The sequence below is a fragment of the Pristiophorus japonicus genome, chromosome 1 (assembly GCF_044704955.1).
Source record: "Pristiophorus japonicus isolate sPriJap1 chromosome 1, sPriJap1.hap1, whole genome shotgun sequence".
NCBI lineage: Eukaryota > Metazoa > Chordata > Chondrichthyes > Pristiophoridae > Pristiophorus > Pristiophorus japonicus.
The window spans coordinates 3,494,633-3,519,895 of NC_091977.1; the positions used below are offsets into that span (position 1 = coordinate 3,494,633).

The 25,263-nt window shown below is 47.3% G+C and overlaps 1 protein-coding gene across 4 annotated transcripts in view; it reads left to right on the forward strand.

Annotated features, from left to right (window-relative positions):
* The window catches only part of capslb (calcyphosine-like b), a 62,686-nt gene that overhangs the window by 23,325 nt on the left and 14,098 nt on the right, over positions 1 to 25,263 (forward strand). For 3 of the 4 annotated variants that reach the window (XM_070891761.1, XM_070891932.1, XM_070892016.1), the window contains exons 2-3: positions 6,737 to 6,888; positions 14,684 to 14,861. In XM_070891761.1, the coding sequence (XP_070747862.1) occupies positions 6,752 to 6,888; positions 14,684 to 14,861 (315 nt within the window). In that variant the 5' untranslated portion in view covers positions 6,737 to 6,751. Of the gene's footprint in view, positions 1 to 5,158; positions 5,221 to 6,736; positions 6,889 to 14,683; positions 14,862 to 25,263 lie in introns of those variants that run through there. The other variant, XM_070891849.1, reaches the window with a different exon arrangement.

A 25,263-nucleotide genomic window follows, 5' to 3' on the forward strand; every position in this document is an offset into this window, starting at 1 on the left:
GGTCTGCACCTGGGCAGGACCGGAACCAATGTCCTAGGGGGAGTGTTTGCTAGTGCTGTTGGGGAAGAGTTAAACTAATATGGCAGGGGGATGGGAACCAATGCAGGGAGACAGACGGAAACAAAAAGGAGGCAAAAGCAAAAGACAGAAAGGAGATGAGGAAAAGTGGAGGGCAGAGAAACCCAAGGCAAAGAACAAAAAGGGCCATTGCACAGCAAAATTCTAAAAGGACAAACGGTGTTAAAAAAACAAGCCTGAAGGCTTTGTGTCTTAATGCAAGGAGTATCCGCAATAAATTGGATGAATTAACTGTGCAAATAGATGTTAACAAATATGATGTGATTGGGATTACGGAGACGTGGCTCCAGGATGATCAGGGCTGGGAACTCAACATCCAGGGGTATTCAACATTCAGGAAAGATAGAATAAAAGGAAAAGGAGGTGGGGTAGCATTGCTGGTTAAGGAGGAGATTAAGGCAATAGTTAGGAAGGACATTAGCTTGGATGATGTGGAATCTATATGAGTAGAGCTGCAGAACACCAAAGGGCAAAAACATTAGTGGGAGTTGTGTACAGACCTCCAAACAGTAGTAGTGATGTTGGGGAGGGCATCAAACAGGAAATTAGGGGTGCATGCTATAAAGGTGCAGCAGTTATCATGGGTGACTTTAATATGCACAGAGATTGGGCTAACCAAACTGGAAGCAATACGGTGGAGGAAGATTTCCTGGAGTGCATAAGGGATGGTTTTCTAGACCAATATGTCGAGGAACCAACGAGGGGTGAGGCCATCTTAGACTGGGTGTTGTGTAATGAGAGAGGATTAATTAGCAATCTCGTTGTGCGAGGCCCCTTGGGGAAGAGTGACCATAATATGGTGGAATTCTACATTAGGATGGAGAAAGAAACAGTTAATTCAGAGACCATGGTCCAGAACTTAAAGAAGGGTAACTTTGAAGGTATGAGGCGTGAATTGGCTAGGATAGATTGGCGAATGATACTTAAGGGGTTGACTGTGGATGGGCAATGGCAGACATTTAGAGACCACATGGATGAACTACAACAATTGTACATCCCTGTCTGGCGTAAAAATAAAAAAGGGAAGGTGTCTCAACCGTGGCTCTCAAGGGAAATCAGGGATAGTATTAAAGCCAAGGAAGTGGCATACAAATTGGCCAGAAATAGCAGCGAACCCGGGGACTGGGAGAAATTTAGAACTCAGCAGAGGAGGACAAAGGGTTTGATTAGGGCAGGGAAAATGGAGTACGAGAAGAAGCTTGCAGGGAACATTAAGACGGATTGCAAAAGTTTCTATAGATATGTAAAGAGAAAAAGGTTAGTAAAGACAAACGTAGGTCCCCTGCAGTCAGAATCAGGGGAAGTCATAACGGGGAACAAAGAAATGGCGGACCAATTGAACAAGTACTTTGGTTCGGTATTCACTGAGGAGGACACAAACAACCTTCCTGATATAAAAGGGGTCAGAGGGTCTAGTAAGGAGGAGGAACTGAGGGAAATCCTTATTAGTCGGGAAATTGTGTTGGGGAAATTGATGGGATTGAAGGCCGATAAATCCCCAGGGCCTGATGGACTGCATCCCAGAGTACTTAAGGAGGTGGCCTTGGAAATAGTGGATGCATTGACAGTCATGTTCCAACATTCCATTGACTCTGGATCAGTTCCTATGGAGTGGAGGGTAGCCAATGTAACCCCACTTTTTAAAAAAGGAGGGAGAGAGAAAACAGGGAATTATAGACCGGTCAGCCTGACATCGGTAGTGGGTAAGATGATGGAATCAATTATTAAGGATGTCATAGCAGCGCATTTGGAAAGAGGTGACATGATAGGTCCAAGTCAGCATGGATTTGTGAAAGGGAGATCATGCTTGACAAATCTTCTAGAATTTTTTGAGGATGTTTCCAGTAGAGTGGACAAGGGAGAACCAGTTGATGTGGTATATTTGGACTTTCAGAAGGCTTTCGACAAGAGATTAATGTGCAAAGTTAAAGCACATGGGATTGGGGGTAGTGTGCTGACGTGGATTGAGAACTGGTTGTCAGACAGGAAGCAAAGAGTAAGTAAATGGGTACTTTTCAGAATGGCAGGCAGTGACTAGTGGAGTACCGCAAGGTTCTGTGCTGGGGCCCCAGCTGTTTACATTGTACATTAATGATTTAGACGAGGGGATTAAATGTAGTATCTCCAAATTTGCGGATGCCACTAAGTTGGGTGGCAGTGTGAGCTGCGAGGAGGATGCTATGAGGCTGCAGAGCGACTTGGATAGGTTAGGTGAGTGGGCAAATGCATGGCAGATGAAGTATAATGTGGATAAATGTGAGGTTATCCACTTTGGTGGTAAAAACAGAGAGACAGACTATTATCTGAATGGTGACAGATTCGGAAAAGGGGAGGTGCAAAGAGACCTGGGTGTCATGGTACATCAGTCATTGAAGGTTGGCATGCAGGTACAGCAGGCGGTTAAGAAAGCAAATGGCATGTTGGCCTTCATAGCGAGGGGATTTGAGTACAGGGGCAGGGAGGTGTTGCTACAGTTGTACAGGGCCTTGGTGAGGCCACACCTGGAGTATTGTGTACAGTTTTGGTCTCCTAACCTGAGGAAGGACATTCTTGCTATTGAGGGAGTGCAGCGAAGGTTCACCAGACTGATTCCCGGAATGGCGGGACTGACCTATCAAGAAAGACTGGATCAACTGGGCTTGTATTCACTGGAGTTCAGAAGAATGAGAGGGGACCTCACAGAAACGTTTAAAATTCTGACGGGGTTAGACAGGTTAGATGCAGGAAGAATGTTCCCATTCATAAGGGGTTATGGGGAGCAGGCAGGGAAGTGGACCTGAGTCCATGATCGGATCAGCCATGATTGTATTAAATGGCGGAGCAGGCTCGAGGGCCCGTATGGCCTACTCTTGCTTCTATTTCTTATGTTCTTATGAGACACCAAGGTTGCGAACAGTCTGGTTCAGCCTCAGACAGTGGCTAGGGAGAGGGATGGAGTCAGTGGTTCAGGGACGGAGTTGGCTTTGGTATGCCTGGAGCTGAGTCCATGATCGGATCTGCCATGATCGTGTTGAATCGAGGGGCCATGTGGCCTACTCCTGCTCCCATTTCATATGTCCTTATGACCTTTGGTTCTGGACTCCCGGGCCAGGGGAGGCATCCTCCCTGCATCTACCCTGTCAAGCCCTGTAAGAATTCTGTATGTTTCGGTGAGATCACCTCTCATTCTTCTAAACTATGGAGAGTATAGGCCTAGTCTTTAGATTTCCAAAAGGTATTCGATAAGGTGCCACACAAAAGGTTACTGCAGAAGATAAAGGTACGCGGAGTCAGAGGAAATGTATTAGCATGGATCGAGAATTGGCTGGCGAACAGAAAGCAGAGAGTCGGGATAAATGGGTCCTTTTCGGGTTGGAAATCGGTGGTTAGTGGTGTGCCACAGGGATCGGTGCTGGGACCACAACTGTTTACAATATACATAGATGACCTGGAAGAGGGAACAGAGTGTAGTGTAACAAAATTTGCAGATGACACAAAGATTAGTGGGAAAGCGGGTTGTGTAGAGGACACAGAGAGGCTGCAAAGAGATTTGGATAGGTTAAGCGAATGGGCTAAGGTTTGGCAGATGGAATACAATGTCGGAAAATGTGAGGTCATCCACCTTGGAAAAAAAAACAGTAAAAGGGAATATTATTTGAATGGGGAGAAATTACAACATGATGCGATGCAGAGGGACCTGGGGGTCCTTGTGCATGAATCCCAAAAAGCTAGTTTGCAGGTAATCAGGAAGGCGAATGGAATGTTGGCCTTCATTGCGAGAGGGATGGAGTACAAAAGCAGGGAGGTCCTGCTGCAACTGTATAGGGTATTGGTAAGGCCGCACCTGGAGTACTGCGTGCAGTTTTGGTCACCTTACTTAAGGAAGGATATACTAGCCTTGGAGGGGGTACAGAGACGATTCACTAGGCTGATTCCAGAGATGAGGGGGTTACCTTATGATGATAGATTGAGTAGACTGGGTCTTTACTCATTGGAGTTCAGAAGGATGAGGGGTGATCTTATAGAAACATTTAAAATAATGAAAGGGATAGACAAGATAGAGGCAGAGAGGTTGTTTCCACTGGTAGGGGAGACTAGAACTAGGGGGCACAGCCTCAAACTACGGGGGAGCCGATTTAAAACCGAGTTGAGAAGGAATTTGTGAATCTGTGGAATTCTCTGCCCAAGGAAGCAGTTGAGGCTAGCTCATTGAATGTATTCAAATCACAGATAGATAGATTTTTAACCAATAAGGAAATTAAGGGTTATAGGGAGCGGGCGGGTAAGTGGAGCTGAGTCCACGGCCAGATCAGCCATGATCTTTTGAATGGCGGAGCAGACTCGAGGGGCTAGATAGCCTACTCCTGTTCCTAATTCTTATGTTCTTATGTTCTTATGTCGACTCAATCTCTCCTCGTGGGACAATCCCCCCATCCCAGGAATCAGTCTGGTGAACCTTCTTTTGCACTCCCTCTATGGCAGGTATATCCTTCCTTGGGTAGGGAGACCAAAGCTGTACGCAGTGCTCCAGGTGTGGTCTCACCAGGCCTGATATAATTGCAATAAGACGTCTTTACTCTTGTATTCAAATCCACTTGTAATAAAGGCCCACGTACCATTTGCTTTCTTAATTGAGAAGAAACTTTTTTATGCAGTGAGTGTGGGATCTGGAATGCGCTGCCTGAAAGGGCGGTGGAGGCAGACTCAATCGTAGCTTTCAAAACGGAGTTGGATAAGTATCTGAAGGAAAAGAAATCGCCGGGCAACGGGGAAAGTGCGGGGTGAGTGGGACTAGCTGAAAGTCGGCACGGGCTCGACGGGCTGAATGACCTACTTCGGTGCTGTAACCATTCTATGATTCTATGCCCAATATTTAGTTGGAGTGAATTTCTGCTCCTCCAGTACTGGATGTCGGACAAGTAGTCTGACAAATCAGAGGCAGTGGAGGGGTTGAGAGAAGTGGTAGTGAGGCAGAATCGGCGTGTCATTAGCGTACATGTATGTGTGGTAACTGACACATTTCATATGCTATCGCCGAAGATGAGAAGTAGGGGGCCAAGGATAGATCCTTGGGGGGCCCCAGAGGTAACGATGCGGGAGCGAGAAGAGAAGCCATTGCAGGCGATTCTCTGGCTACGATTAGATCGATAAGAATGGATCCAGGTGAGTGCAGTCCTACCCAGCTGGGCGACGGTGGAGAGGAGTGGGAGAAGGATGGAGTGATCAACTGTGTCAAAGGCTGCAGACAGGTCGAGAAGGATGAGGAGGGATAATTTAAGAACATAAGAAATAGGAGCAGCAGTAGGCCATACGGCCCCTCGAACCTGCTCCACCATTTAATACGGTCATGGCTGATCCGATCATGGACTCAGCTCCACTTCCCTGCCTGCTCCCCATAACCCCTTATCGGTTAAGAAACTGTCTATTTCTGTCTTAAATTTATTCAATGTCCCAGCTTCCACAGCTCTCTGAAGCAGCGAATTCCACAGATTTACAACCCTCTGAGAGAAGAAATTCCTCCTCATCTCAGTTTTAAATGTGTGGCCCCTTATTCTAAGATCATGCCCCCTAGTTCTAGTCTCCCCTATCAGTGGAAATTGTTTACCTTTGTCACAGTCACAAAGGATGGCACACCAGCCACTACACGGGCTTGATAGAGCTAGGTCTTGGTCCAGTGGCAAGGGTTACCCAGGACGACAGGAGACCAGCTCTGATGCACAGACCGAGTGCGCTCACATATCGCAGTGTGGGCTGGCCCGTGCTGCCCTGAGCCCCGATCTCTCACTGCTCCTCCACCCCGATCAAAAATGGAGCAATCAGTAACAGGATATCAATTAGTCTCCTCTTATCTTGGAGACATCAAATATCAACACACTGTTATTTGAAACATCAAAATATTACACACCAGCCGAGTTGAAGGGTTATTAACATCAGCAGAAACAAATGCCAACTAACGGAATGAACATGATTCAGGCATCATCATCACAGGCGCTCCCTTGAACGAGGATGACTTGCCTCTACAAGAGTTCACAGATGTTTCAATGAAGGACCCGATGTTCCAATCCTGAACTCGAATTGAGGAGATGGATGATGCCTATGTGTGGATTTTTTTAACGTAGGGTTGCCGTGCATATCAGCCACCACACGGGCTTGACAGAGCTCGGTCTTGGTCCAGTGGCAAGGATTATCTAAGACGCCTGGAGACCAGCTCTGCTGCACAGACCTAGTGCACACACATACCGCAGTGTGGGCTGGCCCGTGCTGCCCCTGGACCCGAAATCGCGCCTCTCCTCTACAATCTCTCGCCGCTCCTGCTGTACCTGCCCACGCTCCAATCACCGACCTGGACCTTGGTGAGGTCCCTCTTGGCTGCCGTCACCCTCCTGCACCAGCTCGCACTGTACCTTGCCGCAGTACGCTGCCCATGGCCAACACTCACCGCTCCTTGGCAGGTCGGGGCCGCTGACAGCAGATTTGAAAGGGGCACCGAGCAGAGGGAAGCGTTTCAGGAGGATTTGCTGATTGTGTAATGGTGAAGGGGTATGCGGTGTCTCACGCTGTGTGATGCTCCCAACCTGTGCCCCTGTAATCCGCAAGCGCTGTGTTATTTCCGTCAGCGGCTGTACATTTGTTGTGAACAGAGAATGGTCTGGGCTAAACTACTGTCCCTTGTTTTCAGACAGTCGGAGCCAAGATGGCGGGGACAGCGAGACACGACCGGGAAATGGCGATGAATGCGAAGCAGCAGCTGCGGCAGTGCGTGGACCCGGTGGAGAAGTTGCGGCTGCAGTGTCTGTCCCGGGGCTCGGCCGGCATCAAAGGTCTCGGCAGGTAACGGCCAGCCAGGCTTCCACACCCCACACCGTAACACTGCTTGGGGCAGTGCCCCTCACAGTGTCTCTCACCGCGGTGCCACACACAGAGGCCTGTGGCACCTCACCCGGGTGAGCCTGCACATAGAAACATAGAAAATAGGTGCAGGAGTAGGCCATTCGGCCCTTCTAGCCTGCACCGTCATTCAATGAGTTCATGGCTGAACATGCAACTTCAGTACCCCATTCCTGCTTTCTCGCCATACCCCTTGATCCCCCTTGTAGTAAGCTGGCGTGAGCTGGCTACTTGACTGCAGAGGGCCTCACAGCTCAGATCGTTTAGCCCCTCAGTGTGGGGGGGGGGGGTGGGGTTACCTTCAGTGCAGCGGGGGGGGAGGTTTACCCTCAGTGCGGGGGGGTTATTCCTCCCCCGAGTCCGGGTGCTGTGAACTCGCCCCTCAGCCCCGTGAGCTGGAACACTGAGCGCCCTGCGGCCAATCCCTGCACCACTGAATGGGGCCGAAACCCTTCAGACTCCCCGAGACTCGGTTACATACGAGGTAAATCCCACAAAGCGATTAGAGATTGGCGGCATAAACTGTAGCCACACCTGGAATACTGTATGCAGTTTTGGTTTCGATATTTACGAAAGGATATACTTGCTTTGGAGGCAGTTCAGAGAAGGTTCTCTCGGTTGATTCCGGGGATGAGGGGGTTGACTTATGAGGAAAGGTTGAGGAGGTTGGGCCTCTACTCATTGGAATTCAGAAGAATGAGAGGTGATCTTATTGAAACATATAAGATTATGAGGGGGCTTGACAAGGTGGATACAGAGAGGATGTTTCCACTGATAGGGGAGATTAGAACTAGGGGGCATGATCTTAGAATAAGGGGCCGCCCATTTAAAACTTAGACGAGGAGGAATTTCTTCTCTCAGAGGGTTGTAAATCTGTGGAATTCGCTGCCTCAGAGAGCTGTGGAAGCTGGGACATTGAATAAATTTATGAATGAAATAGACAGTTTCTTAAACGATAAGGGAATAAGGATTTATGGGGAGAGGGCAGGGAAGTGAAGCTGAGTCCATGATCAGATCAGCCATTAAATGGCGAAGCAGGCTCGAGGGGCCATGTGGTCTATTTCTTATGCTCCTATTTCTTATGTTCATTTGCCGATAGCTGTGTGGTGTCTCTCCGGGTCACACTGTGCAAAGTGGCAGTGCGTAGGCACTGTGGATCAGTAAATAAGGTTGTCATAGCGAATAACAGAAGCCGTAATGTTTGGCTTCTCGAATTCCCAAGCCATTCGGTTGATATGGGAGTGCTTCAAGCTCCTGACTAACTCTCCACTGAGTCAGACTGCAGGCACCTCATCATCATCATCATAGGCATTCCCTCGAAATCTTGCTTCCACTCTAAAAATGAGTTCTTAGGTGACTGAACAGTCTAATATGAGAACCACAGTCCCTGTCACAGGTGGGACAGACAGACGTTGAGGGAAGTGGAGGGTGGGACAGGTTTGCTGCACGCTCCTTCCGCTGTCTGCGCTTGGTTTCTGCATGCTCTCGGTGACGAGACTCGAGGTGCTCAATGCCCTCCCGGATACACTTCCTCCACTTAGAGCAGTCTTTGGCCAGGGGACTCCCAGGTGTCAGTGGGGATGTTGCACTTTATCAGGGAGGCTTTGAGGGTGTCCTTGTAATGTTTGCTCTGCCCACCTGAGGCTCGTTTGCCGTGAAGGAGTTCCGAGTAGAGCGCTTGCTTTGGGAGTCTTGTGTCTGGCATGCGGACAATGTGGCCTGCCCAGCGGAGCTGATCGAGTGTGGTCAGTGTTTCGATGCTGGGGATGTTGGCCTGATCGAGAACACTGATGTTGGTGCGTCTGTCCTCCCAGGGGATTTGCAGGATCTTGTGGAGACATCGTTGGTGGTATTTCTCCAGCGACTTGAGGTGCCTACTGTACATGGTCCATGTCTCTGAGCCATACAGGAGGGCGGGTATTACTACAGCCTTGTAGGGCATGAGCTTGGTGACACCTCAATCCAACCCGTGACCCACCTACCTCCTCTCCCTGTGCTGCTCAGTGTCTCTCGCACAGAGCCTAGATGCCGAACCTCGCTCTCAAGCCCCGCTGATCTATTTCCAATACCCAGACAGTCGGCTCATTGCACAGGACTGACATTGAACACCCAGCACCTCCTTCCTCATTCACATCCCAGCCCAGCCTCAATAGGCTGAGCTTTACACCGTCCCCAACAGGCCCCCCTCTCTGGGTAAACCTCGGTGACGGGGCGAGTCCTGCTGTAAGGGAACCAACAGAAGCGGAGATAAAAGAAATTGAGATGGGGATGACAACATCATCATAATAGTTGGTCCCTCTAAATGAGGATAAGAACATCAGAACATAAGAAATAGCAGCAGGAGTAGGCCATTCGGCCCCTCGAGCCTGCTCCACCATTTAATACAATCATGGCTGATCCGACCATGGACTCAGGTCCACTTCCCTGCCCGCTCCCCATAACCCTTAATCCCTTAACTGTTAAGAAACTGTCTATCTCGGTCTTAAATTTATTCAATGTCCCGGCTTCCACAGCTCTCTGAGGCCACAAATTCCAGATTTACAACCCTCTGAGAGAAGAAATTCCTCCTCATCTCAGTTTTAAATGGGCGGCCCCTTATTCTAAGGTTATGCCCCCTAGTTCTAGTCTCCCCATCAGTGGAAACATCCTCTCTGCATCCACCTTGTTAAGCTCCCTCATAATCTTATACATTTCGATAAGATCATCTCTCAGTCTTCTGAATTCCAATGAGTAGAGGCCCAACCTACTCAACCTTTCCTCATAAATCAACCCCCTCATCTCCGGAATCAACCGAGTGAACCTTCTCTGAACTGCTTCCAAAGCAAGTATCCACTCGTAAATATGGAAACCAAAACTGCACGCAGTATTCCAGGTGTGGTCTCAATTAGACCCTGTATAACTGTAGCAAGACTTCTCTGCTTTTACACTCCATCCTCTTTGCAATAAAGGCCAAGATTCCATTGGCCTTCCTGATCACTTGCTTCCACACCAAAAAAGGATGAGTTCACAGGTGTTTCAATGAAGGACCTAATATTCCAGGTCCTGAACTAAATCTTGAAGGGTGGAAGATGCCTGTGCGTTGATTTTTTTTAAACGTATGATGGCTGTTGCACACCAGCCACCACACGGGCTTGACAGAGCTAGGTCTTGGTCCAGTGGCAAGGGTTAACCAAGACGACTGGAGACCAGTTCTGCTGCACGGACCTAGTGCGCACACATATCGCAGTGTGGGCTGGTCCGTGCTGCCCCTGGGCCCTCGCCTCTTCTGGGCCCTGAACTCATGCCTCTACCGGGCCCCGAAAGCACCCCTCTACAAACTCTCGCCGCTCCTTCACACCTCCTGCTGTACCCGCCTGCACTCCAATCAGCGACCAGCGATTTGGGTGACGTCAAATCCAGTCGCCTTCTTCACAGCCGTCGCCCTCCTGCAGCAGTGCGCGCTGCTCCCTGCAGTGGCTCCACGCCATACCTTGCTCCCTCTAATGGCCAGCTCAGTGATGAGTTTCAGTCGAGGGAGGATGTAGAATCATAGAGCACAGAGGAGACCATTTGGCCCATCATGTCTGTGCCGGCTCTGTGAAAGAGCCAAGCGCAAATTGGCATTGGGTCAAGCAGATCAGAGAGTTAAATGTGTGGCTGAAAGAGTGGTGTGGGAAGAAAGAGTTTCAATTCATGGGGCACTGGTACCAATACTGGGGAAAGAGGGAGCAGTTCACGGGGACGGACTTCACTTAAACCTGGGCTGGTACCAGCGTCCTGGCGAATCAAATAACTAGGACTATAGATAATGCTTTAACCTAAAAAATGGGGAGAGGGTGGCGGGGGGGGGGGGGGGCAGATGAGGGAACATTTAGAAATCTAAAGAGAAAGGTCAATGCAATAGAGCAGTGTAGCGACTTGGGTAAAAATACGCAGAGTGTGATAGGAAGGACAGAGAGTTTAACGGTAACAGTGCAGCAGAGAGTGCCAGGAAGGGACAGAGAATTTAACGGTAACTGTGCAGCCGTGTGTGTCAGGAAGGGACAGTGAGTTTGACGGGAACAGTGCAGCAGAGAGTAAAGGGAAGGGACAGAGAATTTAACGGTAACGGTGCAGCAGAGAATAAGGTCAAAGCTGGGAATAATGGTAAAAATATTAAATTAAAGGCTCTTTATTTGAATGCACGGAGTATTTGTAATAAGGTAGATAAACTAGTGCCACAAATAGAGATAAGTGACTTTGATCTAATAGCCATTACAGAGATGTGGCTGCAAGGTGACCAAGGTTGGGAAATAAATGTTCCAGGGTACTTGATGTTTTGAAAAGAGAGGCAGAATGGTAAAGGAGGGATGGGGGAGTGGGTCTAGCCCTGATAATAAAGGATCACACAAGAACAGTAGAGAGAAAGTATCTTGGCTCGGAAGATCAGGAAGTAGAATCAGAATGGGTGGAGATAAGGAATAACAAGGGGCAGAAAACAATGGTGGGCATAGTATATAGGCCCCCTAACAGTAGCTATACTGTTGGACAGAATATTAAACAACAAATAATAGGAGAAACATAGAAATTTACAATACAGAAGGAGGCCATTCCGGCCCATCGTGTCTGCGCCGGCCGACAAAGAGCCACACGGCCCTCGGTCAGCAGCCCTGAAGGTTACATGTCAACCGATGAACAATGAACAATGGCGGAAAGGTAAAGGGCACCAGCCCAACCAGTCCACCCCACACAACTGCGACACCCCTTACACTAAAACATTCTACACTCCACCTCAACCGGAGCCATGTGATCTCCTGGGAGAGGCAAAAACCAGATAAAAACCCAGGCCAATTTAGGGGGAAAAAAATCTGGAAAAGTTCCTCTCCGACCCATTCAGGCGATCGAAACTAGTCCTGGAGATCACTCTGGCCGTATTCGATTCCCTGCAGTACTTACCATCATATCTGCGCCGGCCAACACAAGGTTATCCAGTCTACTCCCAATTACCAGCTCTAGGTCCGTAACGCTGCACGTTACTGCACTTCAAGTGCCCATCCAACCATCTCTTAAAAGTGGTGAGGGTTTCTGCATCCACCACTCTTCCAGGCAGGAGCTTGTAACAAAGGTAATGCAATCATTGTGGGGGAGTTTAATCTTCCGGGACGACAGGACTGACATATGAAGAAAGACTGGATCGACTTGGCTTGTATTCAATGGAATTTAGAAGAATGAGAGGGGATCTCATAGAAAAATATAAAATTCTGACGGGATTGGACAGGTTAGATGCAGGAAGAATGTTCCCGATGTTGGGGAAATCCAGAACCAGGGGTCACAGTCTAAGGATAAGGCGAAAGCCATTTAGGACCGAAATAAGGAGAAACTTCTTCACTCAGAGAATTGTGAACCTGTGGAATTCTCTACCACAGAAAGTTGTTGAGTCCAGTTCGTTAGATATATTCAAAAGGGAGTTAGATGTGGCCCTTACGGCTAAAGGAATCGAGGAGTATGGAGAGAAAGCAGGAATGGGGTACTGAAATGCATGATCAGCCATGATCTTATTGAATGGTGGTGCAGGATCGAAGGGCTGAATGGCCGACTCCATCTATTTTCTATGTTTCAAATAGACTGGACAAATCAAATTAGTAAAGGTAGTCTGGAGGACAAGTTCATGGAATGCATTTGGGATAGTTACCTAGAACAATACGTCAAGGAACCAAACAGGGAACAGGTTATTTTAGATCTTGTATACAGGGTTAATTAGCAATCTCATAGTAAAGGATCCTCTGGGGCAGAGTAATCATAATATGGTAGAATTTCACATTAAGTTTGAGTGTGACTTGCCTAAGTCATAAACTAGAGTCTTGGGGCTAGATTTTCAAAAAAATATGCCAATGTCGGATTGCCGCCCAAAATAGAAGAGTTTAAAATTACCTCCGGCAAAAAATTCCATTTAAAAAAAAAAAGGAAAAAATTCCGCCCGGCTTAAAACAATGGGCCTTATACCTCGATTCTCAGCGTAAAATAGAATCTTGGGCAGTTCTTAAACAAAATGGGTGGTAATTACTAAAATTTGCACCGAGGCTACAGGTTGGGCCTTGGAGGAGAAAACCTTGATTTTAAAATTCTCATCCTCATTTTCAAATCCCACCACGGCCTCATCCCCTGGGCTGGTGTGTCTCGAACTAGGGGGCACAGTCTTAGGATCAGGGGTAGGTCTGAGATAGGAGGAATTTCTTCACACAGAGGGTTGTGAATCTTTGGAATTCTCTGTCCCAGAGGGCTGTGGATGCAGTCTCTGAATATATTCAAGGCTGAGATCGATAGATTTTTGGAATCTTGGGGAATCAAGTGATACGGCGATCGGGCGGGAAAGTGGAGTTGAGGCTGATGATCAGCCATGATCGGAGCAGGCTTGAGGGAGCATATGGCCTACTCCTGCTCCTATATCTTATGTTCTTAATTAGCCCACTCACCAGCTCTTTCCCCATAGCCCTGCAAATTTTTCTTTTCAAATATGTATCCAATTCCACCGCTCTTTCAGAAAGTGCATTCCAGATCACAACAACTCGTTGCGTAAATATTTTATTCCTTATCTCTCCCTCTGGTTCTTGTATCAATTATCATAACTCCGCATCCTCTGGTTACCGACTCTTCTGCCAGTGGAAACAATTTCTCCTTATTTACTCTTATCAAAACCCTTCATGATTTTGATCACCCCTGTTAAATCTCCTCTTAATCTTCTCTGCTCTAAGGAGAACAACCCCAGCTTCTCCAGTCTATCCCCATAACTGAAGTCCCTCATCCCTGGAGCCATTCTTGTAAATGTCTTCTTCAACATGGCTAAGGTCTTCACATCCTTTCGAAAGTGCAGTGCCCAGAATTGGGCTCAATACTCTAGCTGGGGCCCAACCAGTGTTTTCTAAAGATTTAGCCTAACTTCCTTCCTTACTCTGCCTCTATTTATAAAGCCAAGATTCCTGTATGCATTTTTAACAGCCTCATGTTAAAGGTAGAAAAAAAATCAAAGAGCAAGTTATTATTTAAATGGAGAAAGATTGCAAAGTGCTGCAGTACAGCAGGACCTGGGGGTACTTGTGCATGAAACACAAAAGGTTAGTATGCAGGTACAGCAAGTGATCAGGAAGGCCAATGGAATCTTGGCCTTTATTGCAAATGGGATGGAGTATAAAAGCAGGGAAGTCTAGCTACAGTAATACAGGGTATTGGTGAGGCCACACCTGGAATACTACGTACAGTTTTGGTTTCCATATTTATGAAAGGATATACTTGCTTTGGAGGCAGTTCAGAGAAGGTTCACTAGGTTGATTCCGGAGATGAGGGGGTTGACTTATGAGGAAAGGTTGAATAGATTGGGCCTTTACTCCTTGGAATTCAGAAGAATGAGAGGTGATCTTATCGAAATGTATAAGATTATGAGGGGGCTTGACAAGGTGGATGCAGAGAGGATGTTTCCACTGATGGGGGAGACTAGAACTAGGGGGCATGGTCTTAGAATAAGGGGCCGCCCATTTAAAACTGAGATGAGGAGAAATTTCTTCTCTCGGAAATCTGTGGAATTCGCTGCCTCAGAGAGCTGTGGAAGCCGGGACATTGAATACATTTAAGACAGGGCAGGGAAGTGGACCCAAGTCCATGATCAGATCAGCCACAATCGTGTGAAATGGCGGAGCAGGCTCGAGGGGCCATATAGCCTACTCCTGCTCCAATTTCTTATGTTCTTATCAGCTTGCCCCGCCCCATGGGTTTTCTGTCTGTGTAGGGTGTTCCATATCATGGATGATGACCGTAATCGGACACTCGACTTCAAGGAGTTTGTGAAGGGCCTGAATGATTACGGAGTGCTGATGGAGAAGGATGATGTGGAAGCAGCCTTCAAACGTTTCGACAGGGACGCGAGTGGAACGATCGACTTTGATGAGTTCCTGGTGACACTGCGGGTGAGTGGCGAGTATTGGCAGCGACATTCTCCCAGCCCAGCCTTGTGATATGTTGCTGATTCTTGCAGGAAACTGAGAATTGGTGCTCTTCAAATACTGAATCACTTTTACCCAATTGCACAGAGACAGTGTCACAACAACCGGAATTTATATATCACCTTTCACATAGTAAAATAACAATAACTTGCATTGATATAGCACCTTACACATAGTAAAATAACAACATGCATTTATATTGCACCTTTAACATGGTAAAACGTCCCAAGGTGCTTCACAGGAACGTTATCAGACAAAAATGGACACCGAACCACATGAGATATTAGGGCACTTGGTCAAAGAAGTAGGTTTTAAGGAGCTTCTTAAAGGAAGAGAGGCAGAGAGGTTTAGGCCGGGAATTCTAGAGTTTGGGGCCCAGACAGCATAAGGCACAGCCACCGATGGAGAAGTGATAAAAATCGGGGATGAGCAAGAGGCCAGAATTAGAGGAGCGCAGAGATCTTGGAGGCGTGTAGGTCTGCAGGGGCTTACAGAGATAGGGTTATAAGGGGTGGAGGAGCTTACAGAGGTAAGGTTATAGGGGATGGAGGAGCTTACAGAGATAGGGTTACATGGGATGGAGGGGCTGACAGAGATAGGGTTACATGGGATGGAGAGGCTGACAGAGATAGGGTTACATGGGATGGAGAGGCTGACAGAGATAGGGTTACATGGGATGGAGGGGCTGACAGAGATAGGGTTATAGAGGGTGGAGGGTGTTGTGTATGGAGAAAGAGTCAGACCGAACACTGAGCTCAAAGTAAAATGTGGCCTTCGTCTTTTATTGCAGGTCTCCAAAGTGCCTCTCCAACCTGTGAAGCCTCCTTAAATACCTGTGCTCCCAAGGGATTATGGGATCCCTTGGGACTCCAGGGGATGAGCCCTCTGGTGGCTGTACAGAGTAAATACAAGTCCACATATATAACAACACTCCCTACCCCCCAAAGTCAATAGTGTAACTATTTACAATGTGAGTCGATCTGGGGCCCTTCTTGCCCTGGTTGATCGTCTCGGTGTGAAAGCTGGTGTTGTTGAATCATTTGTTGGGCCCTCGCTGGGCTGCTGTGCAGCTGGCCTTGCTGGGCTGCCTGGTGTATTGGGCCCTGCTGGGCTGCTGTGGATGATGGGTTCTGCTTCGTGGTCAACCGTGGTGCCTGTTGCCTCTGGTGTGTATGTTGGGGGATCAAAAAAGGTAGGGTCCAAGGTGGGTTGCTCAGGATAGTCCGTGAATCTGAGTTTGATTTGGTCCAAGTGTTTCCGGTGAATTAGTCCATTTGAAAGTTTGACCCGAAACACCCTGCTCCCCTCTTTGGCCACGACAGTGCTGGGAAGCCACTTGGGACCTTCTCCATAATTTAATACAAATACAGGATCATTGATTTCAATCTCGCGTGACACATTTGCGCTATCATGGTATGCACTTTGTTGAAGCCGCCTGCTCTCTACCTGTTCATGTAGATCAGGGTAAACTAATGAGAGCCTTGTCTGAAGTGCTCTTTTCATGAGCATTTCAGCAGGTTGGATCCCAGTGAGTGAGTGTGGTCTCGTGCGGTAGCTAAGCAGGACTCAGGATAGACAAGTCTGCAGTGAGCCTTCAGTTACCCTCTTCAAGCCTTTCTTGATGGTTTGCACTGCTCTCTCTGCCTGACCTTTGGACGCTGGTTTAAACGGGGCAGATGTGACATGTTTGATCCCGTTATGGGTCATGAATTCTTTGAACTCAGCACTGGTAAAACATGGCCCGTTGTCGCTCACCAGGACATCGGGTAAGCCGTGTGTGGCAAACATGGCCTGCAGGCTTTCAATAGTGGCAGCGGAAATTATCTCACATTCAATCCACTTGGAGTACGCGTCAACAACCACAAGGAACATTTTACCCAAGAACGGGCCATAGTCGACATGTACCCTAGACCACGGTTTGGAGGGCCAAGAGTATAAACTTAGCAACGCCTCCCTGGGTACATTGCTTAACTGCGAGCATGTATTACATCTGTGAACGCAGGACTCTAAGTCCGCATTGATACCGGGCCACCACACGTGGGATCTGGCTATCGCTTTCATCATTACGATGCCTGGGTGGGTACTGTGGAGGTCATTGATGAAGGTGTCTCTGCCCTTCTTGGGGACCACTACTCGATTGCCCCACAGAAGGCAGTCTGCCTGTATAGACATTTCATCTTTGCGCCGCTGGAACGGCTTTATCTCTTCCTGCATTTCCACTGGGACACTGGACCAGCTCCCGTGAAGTACACAGGTTTTGACTAGAGATAATAAGAGATCTTGGCTTGTCCAGGTTTTGATCTTCTGGGCAGTGACAGGTGATTGCTCACTCTCAAATGCTTCCATAACCATGGCTAGATCTGCGGGTTGCGCCATTTCTACCTCCGTGGTGGGCAATGGCAGCCTACCGAGAGCATCGACGCAGTTTTCTGTGGCGGATGGCGTAGTTGTATGCGGACAACGTGAGCGCCCATCTCTGGATGCGGGCCGATGCATTGATATTTATCCCTTTATTCTCGGAAAACAGGGATACAAGTGGCTTATGGTCAATTTCCAATTCGAATTTTAACCCAAACAGGTATTGATGCATTTTCTTTGCTCCATAGACACACGCTAACGCTTCTTTTTCAATCATGCTGTAGGCTCTCTCAGCCTTAGACAGACTCCTGGATGCATAAGCAACCGGTTGCAGTTTCCCGAAATCATTAGCTTGCTGCAATACATACCCGACACCATATGACGACGCATCACATGCTAGTATCAAACGCTTACTGGATCATACAACACAAGCAATTTGTTTGAGCATAACAATTTTCTTACTTTTACAAAGGCATTTTCTTGGCTTTTGCTCCAAACCCATTCACCCCCTTTTCGTAGTCAGACATGTAGTGGTTCTAGCAGTGTGCTGAGACACGGTAAGAAGTTACCAAAGTAGTTCAAGAGTCCCAGAAACGACCGCAGCTCCATCACGTTCTGTGGCCTCGGTGCGTTCTCGATTGCCTCCGTCTTTGCATTGGTGGGCCTGATGCCGTCCGCCACAATCCTCCTTCCCAGGAACTCCACTTCAGGCACCAGGAAAACGCACTTCGAGCGTTTTAACCTGAGCCCCACGCGGTTGAGTCGACGAAGAACCTCCTCCAGGTTCTGCAGATGCTCGACTGTGTTCCAACCTGTGACCAAGATGTCGTCCTGGAAGACCATGGTGTGTGGGACCAACTTCAGTAAACTTCCCATGTTTCTCTGGAATATCGCCGCCGCTGATCGGATTCCAAACGGGCATCTGTTATAAACAGAAAGACCTTTGTGCGTATTGATGCAGGTGAAGGCCTTCGATGATTCCTCCAGTTCCTGCGTCATGTAGACTGAAGTCAGATCCAGCTTCGTGAACGTCTTTCCTCCCGCCAGCGTTGCAAAGAGGTCGTCGGCCTTTGGTAGTGGATATGGGTCCTGTAGGAAGAAACGATTGATAGTTACTTTGTAATCGCCACAGATTCTGATGGTGCTGTCTCCCTTGAAGACTGGGACGATAGGACTGGCCCACTCACTGAACTCGATCGGTGAAATGATGCCCTCTCTTTGCAGCTGGTCGAGCTCGATCTCTACCCTTTCTCTCATCATGTACGGTACTGCTCTCGCCTTGTGATGGATGGGTCATGCCCCCGGAATTAGGTGGATCTGCACTTTTGCTCCTTGGAATTTCCCGATGCCTGGTTCGAACAGCGAAGGAAATTTGTTTAAGACCTGGGCACACGAAGTGTCGTCAGCGGGCGATAGCGCTCAGACGTCGTCCAAGTTCCAGCGTATCTTTCCCAGCCAGCTCCTGCTGAGCAGCGTGGGACCATCGCCCGGTACCAGCCAGAGTGGTAGCTTGTGCACCGCTCCATCGTAGGAGACCTTTACGGTATCACTGCCGATTACAGGAATCAGTTCTTTTGTGTAAATTCTTAGTTTTGTGCGAACTGGAGTTAAGATTGGCCGTCAGGCCTTGTTGCACCACAACCTTTTGAAAGTCTTTTTGCCCATGATGGACTGGCTCGTGCCCGTGTCCAGCTCCATTGACACCGGGAGTCCATTTAGTTCAACATTCAGCATTATCGGGGGACAATTCGTGGTGAATGTGTGCATCCCATGTACCTCTGCCTCCTCTATCTGTGGATCTGTCCTCCTCTGCAACATGGTGGTTTGCAGGTTTAGCAGGCTTTGCAGCTCGCCTGCACACTCATTGGAGGTGTCCCATTGTTCCACAGCCCTTGCAAACGTACCCTTTGAATTGGCATGAATGGAAATGATGATCACCCCCGCAGCGCCAACAAGGTGTTAATGGCCTTGCATTCATCACCCTTGATGGTGGACTCTGAGTCATCTGCAAACATGCAGCTGCAGGTATGTGTGACCTGCCCTGTACGTTACGATTCGAAAACAACATCACTTTGTTCACAGTACTTGTAGCAGCATTTGTGTGCTGAGAGATTTGCTTCGTATTGTCACTGGTGGCAATGAACGCCTGGGCTATCGCTATGGCCTTACTCAGTCAAAAGTTTGCGAAGTATGGTTTTGTGGCCAATGCCAAGTGTGAAAAAGTCTCTGAGCATGTGCTCCAAATATTCTTCAAATTCGCAATGTCCTGCAAGGCGTCTTAGCTCGGCGACATAACTCGCCACTTCCTGGCCTTCAGATGTTTTGTAGGTGTAGAACCGGTACCTAGCCATCAGAACGCTTTCCTTCGGGTTCAAATGCTCTTGGACCAGTGTGCACAAATCATCGTACGATTTCTCCGTGGGTTTCGCTGGAGTGAGCAGATTCTTCATGAGGTCATGTGCAGGACATTCTGAAAAGGGAGGGTGAACAGCCAGTTGTCGTGGTGCACATTGGTACCAACGACATAGGTAAAAAAAGGGATGAGGTCCTACGAGACTAATTTAAGGAGCTAGGAGCTAAATTAAAAAGTAGGACCTCAAAAGTAGTAATCTCGGGATTGCTACCAGTTCAACATGCTAGTTAGAGTAGGAATTGCAGGATAGCGCAGATGAATACGTGGCTTGAGCAGTGGTGCAGCAGGGAGAGATTCAAATTCCTGGGGCATTGGAACTGGTTCTGGGGGAGGTGGGACCAGTACAAACCGGACAGTCTGCACCTGGGCAGGACCGGAACCAATGTCCTCAGGGGAGTGTTTGCTAGTGCTTTTGGGGAGGAGTTAAACTAATATGGCAGGGGGATGGGAACCAATGCAGGGAGACAGAAGGAAACAAAATGGAGACAGAAGCAAAAGACAGAAAGGAGATGAGTAAAAGTGGAGGGCAGAGAAACCCAAGGCAAAAAACAAAAAGGGCCACTGTACAGCAAAATTCTAAAGGGTCAAAGTGTAATAAAAAGGCAAGCCTGAAAGCTCGGTGCCTCAATGCAAGGAGTATTCGGAACCCAGGAGAGGGCTCTGAGCTAGTTAGATTGGGTGAGAGTGCAGATAAACAGGACCCCAAGAAAGAATGCAAAAGGCAGGAGGCAACAGAGCAGAGTAGCACTGGGGTAAGTGTAAACCACAAGGTGATAGGAAGGGACAATATGTATGAATATAAAGGGGCTGCAGGAGGGGTCAAAACTAAAAATCATGTTTTAAAAACTAGTATTAAAATACTCTACCTAAACGCACGCAGCATTCGAAATAAAGTAAATGAGTTGACGGCATAAATCATTACAAATGGGTATGATTTGGTGGCCATTACAGAAATGTGGTTGCAGGGTGGCCAAGACTGGGAATTAAACATACACGGGTATCTGACGGAAGGATAGACAAGAAGGAAAAGGAGGTGGGGTAGCTCTGTTAATAAAGGATGATATCAAGGCAGTTGTGAGAGATGATATTGGCTCTAATGAACAAAATGTGGGTGGAGATTAGAGATAGTAAGGGGAAAAAGTCACTGGTGGGCGTAGTTTATAGGCCCCCAAATAATAACTTCACGGTGGGGCGGACAATAATCAAGGGAATAATGGAGGCATGTGAAAAAGGAACGGCAGTAATCATGAGGGATTTTAACCTACATATCGATTGGTCAAATCAAATCGCACGGGGTAGCCTGGAGGAGGAATTCATAGAATGCATACGGGATTGTTTCTTAGAACAGTATGTTACAGAACCTACAAGGGAGCAAGCCATCTTCGATCTGGTCCTGTGTAATGAGACAGGAATAATAAATGATCTCCTCTCGGAATGAGTGATCACAGTATGGTTGAATTTGTAATACAGATTGAGGGTGAGGAAGTAGTGTCTCAAATGAGCGTACAATGCTTAAACAAAGGGATGAGGGCAGAGTTGGCTGAAGTAGACTGAGAACACAGACTAAACGGTGGCACAATTGAGGAACAGTGGAGGACTTTTAAGGAGCTCTTCCATAGTGCTCAACAAAAATATATTCCAGTGAAAAAGAAGGGTGGTAAGAGAAGGGATAATCAGCCATGGATAACCAAGGAAATAAAGGAGAGTATCAAATTAAAAACCAATGTGTATAAGGTGGCCAAGGTTAGTGAGAAACTAGAAGATTGGGAACATTTTAAATGACAGCAAAGAATGACTAAGAAAGCAATAAAGAAAGGAAAGATAGATTACAAAAGTAAACTTGCGCAAAACATAAAAACAGATAGTAAAAGCTTTTACCGACATATAAAACGGAAAAGAGTGACTAAAGTAAATGTTGGTCCCTTAGAAGATGAGAAGGGGGATTTAATAATGGGAAATGTGGAAATGGCTGAGACCTTAAACAATTATTTTGCTTCGGTCTTCACAGTGGAAGACACAAAAACCATGCCAAAAATTGTTGGTCACGGGAATATGGGAAGGGAAGACTATCACTATCACTCGGGAGGTAGTGCTGGACAGGCTAATGGGACTCAAGGTAGACAAGTCCCCTGGTCCTGATGAAATGCATCCCAGGGTATTAAAAGAGATGGCGGAAGTTATAGCAGATGCATTCGTTATAATCTACCAAAATTCTCTGGACTCTGGGGAGGTACCAGCAGATTGGAAAGCAGCTATGTAACGCCTCTGTTTAAAAAAGGGGCAGACAAAATGCAGGTAACTGTAGGTCGGTTAGTTTAACATCTGTAGTGGGGAAAATATTTGAAGCTATCATTAAGGAAGAAATAACGGGACATCTAGATAGGAATAGTGCAATCAAGCAGACGCAACATGGATTCATGAAGGGGAAATCATGTTTAACTAATTTACTGGAATACTTTGAGGATATAACGAGCATGGTGGATAGAGGTGTATCGATGGATGTGGTGTATTTAGATTTCCAAAAGGCATTCGATAAGGTGCCACACAAAAGGTTACTGCAGAAGATAAAGGTACGCGGAGTCAGAGGAAATGTATTAGCATGGATAGAGAATTGGCTGGCGAACAGAAAAAGAGAGTCGGGTTAAATGGGTCATTTTCGGGTTGGAAATCAGTGGTTAGTGGTGTGCCACAGGGATAGGTGCTGGGACCACAACTGTTTACAATTTACATAGATGACCTGGAAGAGGGGACAGAGTGTAGTGTAACAAAATTTGCAGATGACACAAAGATTAGTGGGAAAGCGGGTTGTGTAGTGGACACAGAGAGGCTGCAAAGAGATTTAGATAGATTAAGCGAATGGGCTAAGATTTGGCAGATGGAATACAATGTTGGAAAGTGTGAGGTCATCCACCTTGGAAAAAAAAACAGTAAAGGGGAATATTATTTGAATGGGGAGAAATTACAACATGCTGTGATGCAGAGGGACCTGGGGGTCCTTGTGCATGAATCCCAAAAAGTTAGTTTGCAGGTAATCAGGAAGGCGAATGCAATGTTGGCCTTCATTGCAAGAGGGATGGAGTTCAAAAGCAGAGAGGTCCTGCTGCAACTGTACAGGATATTGGTGAGGCCGCACCTGGAGTACTGCGTGCAGTTTTGGTCACTTCAGGAAGGATATACTGGCTTTGGAGAGGGTACACTAGGCTGATTCCGGAGATGAGGGGGTTATCTTATGATGATAGATTGAGTATAATATGGTGGAATTCTGCATTGGGATGGAGAATGAAACAGTTAATTCAGAGACCATGGTCCAGAACTTAAAGAAGGCTAACTTTGAAGGTATGAGGCGTGAATTGGCTGGGATGGATTGGCGAATGATACTTAAGGGGTTGACTGGATGGACAATGGCAGACATTTAGAGACCGCATGGATGAACTACAACAATTGTACATTCCTGTCTGGCATAAAAATAAAAAAGGGAAGGTGGCTCAACCGTGGCTATCAAGGGAAATCAGGGATAGTATTAAAGCCAAGGAAGTGGCATACAAATTGGCCAGAAATAGCAGCGAACCTGGGGACTGGGAGAAATTTAGAACTCAGCAAAGGAGGACAAAGGGTTTGAATAGGGCAGGGAAAATGGAGTATGAGAAGAAGCTTGCAGGGAACATTAAGACGGATTGCAAAAGTTTCTATAGATATGCAAAGAGAAAAAGGTTAGTAAAGACAAACGTAGGTCCCCTGCAGTCAGAATCAGGGGAAGTCATAACGGGGAACAAAGAAATGGCGGACCAATTGAACAAGTACTTTGGTTCGGTATTTACGAAGGAGGACACGAACAACCTTCCGGTTATAAAAGGGGTCGGGGGGTCTAGTAAGAAGGAGGAACTGAGGGAAATCCTTATTAGCCGGGAAATTGTGTTGGGGAAATTGATGGGATTGAAGGCCGATAAATCCCCAGGGCCTGATGGACTGCATCCCAGAGTACTTAAGGAGGTGGCCTTGGAAATAGTGGATGCGTTGACAGTCATTTTCCAACATTCCATTGACTCTGGATCAGTTCCTATGGAGTGGAGGGTAGCCAATGTAACCCCACTTTTTAAAAAAGGAGGGCGAGAGAAAACAGGGAATTATAGACCGGTCAGCCTGACATCGGTAGTGGGTAAAATGATGGAATCAATTATTAAGGATGTCATAGCAGTGCATTTGGAAAGAGGTGACATGATAGGTCCAAGTCAGCATGGATTTGTGAAAGGGAAATCATGCTTGACAAATCTTCTGGAATTTTTTGAGGATGTTTCCAGTAGAGTGGATAAGGGAGAACCAGTTGATGTGGTATATTTGGACTTTCAGAAGGCGTTCGACATGGTCCCACACAAGAGATTGATGTGCAAAGTTAGAGCACATGGGATTGGGGGTAGTGTACTGACATGGATTGAGAACTGGTTGTCAGACAGGAAGCAAAGAGTAGGAGTAAATGGGTACTTTTCAGAATGGCAGGCAGTGACTAGTGGGGTACCGCAAGGTTCTGTGCTGGGGCCCCAGCTGTTTACACTGTACATTAATGATTTAGATGAGGGGATTAAATGTAGTATCTCCAAATTTGCGGATGACACTAAGTTGGGTGGCAGTGTGAGCTGCGAGGAGGATGCTGTGAGGCTGCAGAGCGACTTCGATAGGTTAGGTGAGTGGGCAAATGCATGGCAGATGAAGTATAATGTGGATAAATGTGAGGTTATCCACTTTGGTGGTAAAAACAGAGAGACAGACTATTATCTGAATGGTGACAGATTAGGAAAAGGGGAGGTGCAAAGAGACCTGGGTGTCATGGTACATCAGTCATTGAAGGTTGGCATGCAGGTGCAGCAGGCGGTTAAGAAAGCAAATGGCATGTTGGCCTTCATAGCGAGGGGATTTGAGTACAGGGGCAGGGAGGTGTTGCTACAGTTGTACAGGGCATTGGTGAGGCCACACCTGGAGTATTGTGTACAGTTTTGGTCTCCTAACCTGAGGAAGGACATTCTTGCTATTGAGGGAGTGCAGCGAAGGTTCACCAGACTGATTCCCGGGATGGCGGGACTGACCTATCAAGAAAGACTGGATCAACTGGGCTTGTATTCACTGGAGTTCAGAAGAATGAGAGGGGACCTCATAGAAACATTTAAAATTCTGACGGGGTTAGACAGGTTAGATGCAGGAAGAATGTTTCCAATGTTGGGGAAGTCCAGAACCAGAGGTCACAGTCTAAGGATAAGGGGTAAGCCATTTAGGACCGAGATGCGGAGGAACCTCTTCACCCAGAGAGTGGTGAACCTGTGGAATTCTCTACCACAGAAAGTTGTTGAGGCCAATTCACTAAATATATTCAAAAAGGAGTTATATGTGGTCCTTACTACTAGGGGAATCAAGGGTATGGCGAGAAAGCAGGAATGGGGTACTGAAGTTGAATGTTCAGCCATGAACTCATTGAATGGCGGTGCAGGCTCGAAGGGCCGAATGGCCTACTCCTGCACCTATTTTCTATGTTTCTATGAGTAGACTGGGTCTTTTACTCGTTAGAGTTCAGAAGGATGAGGGGTGATCTAATAGAAACATTTAAAA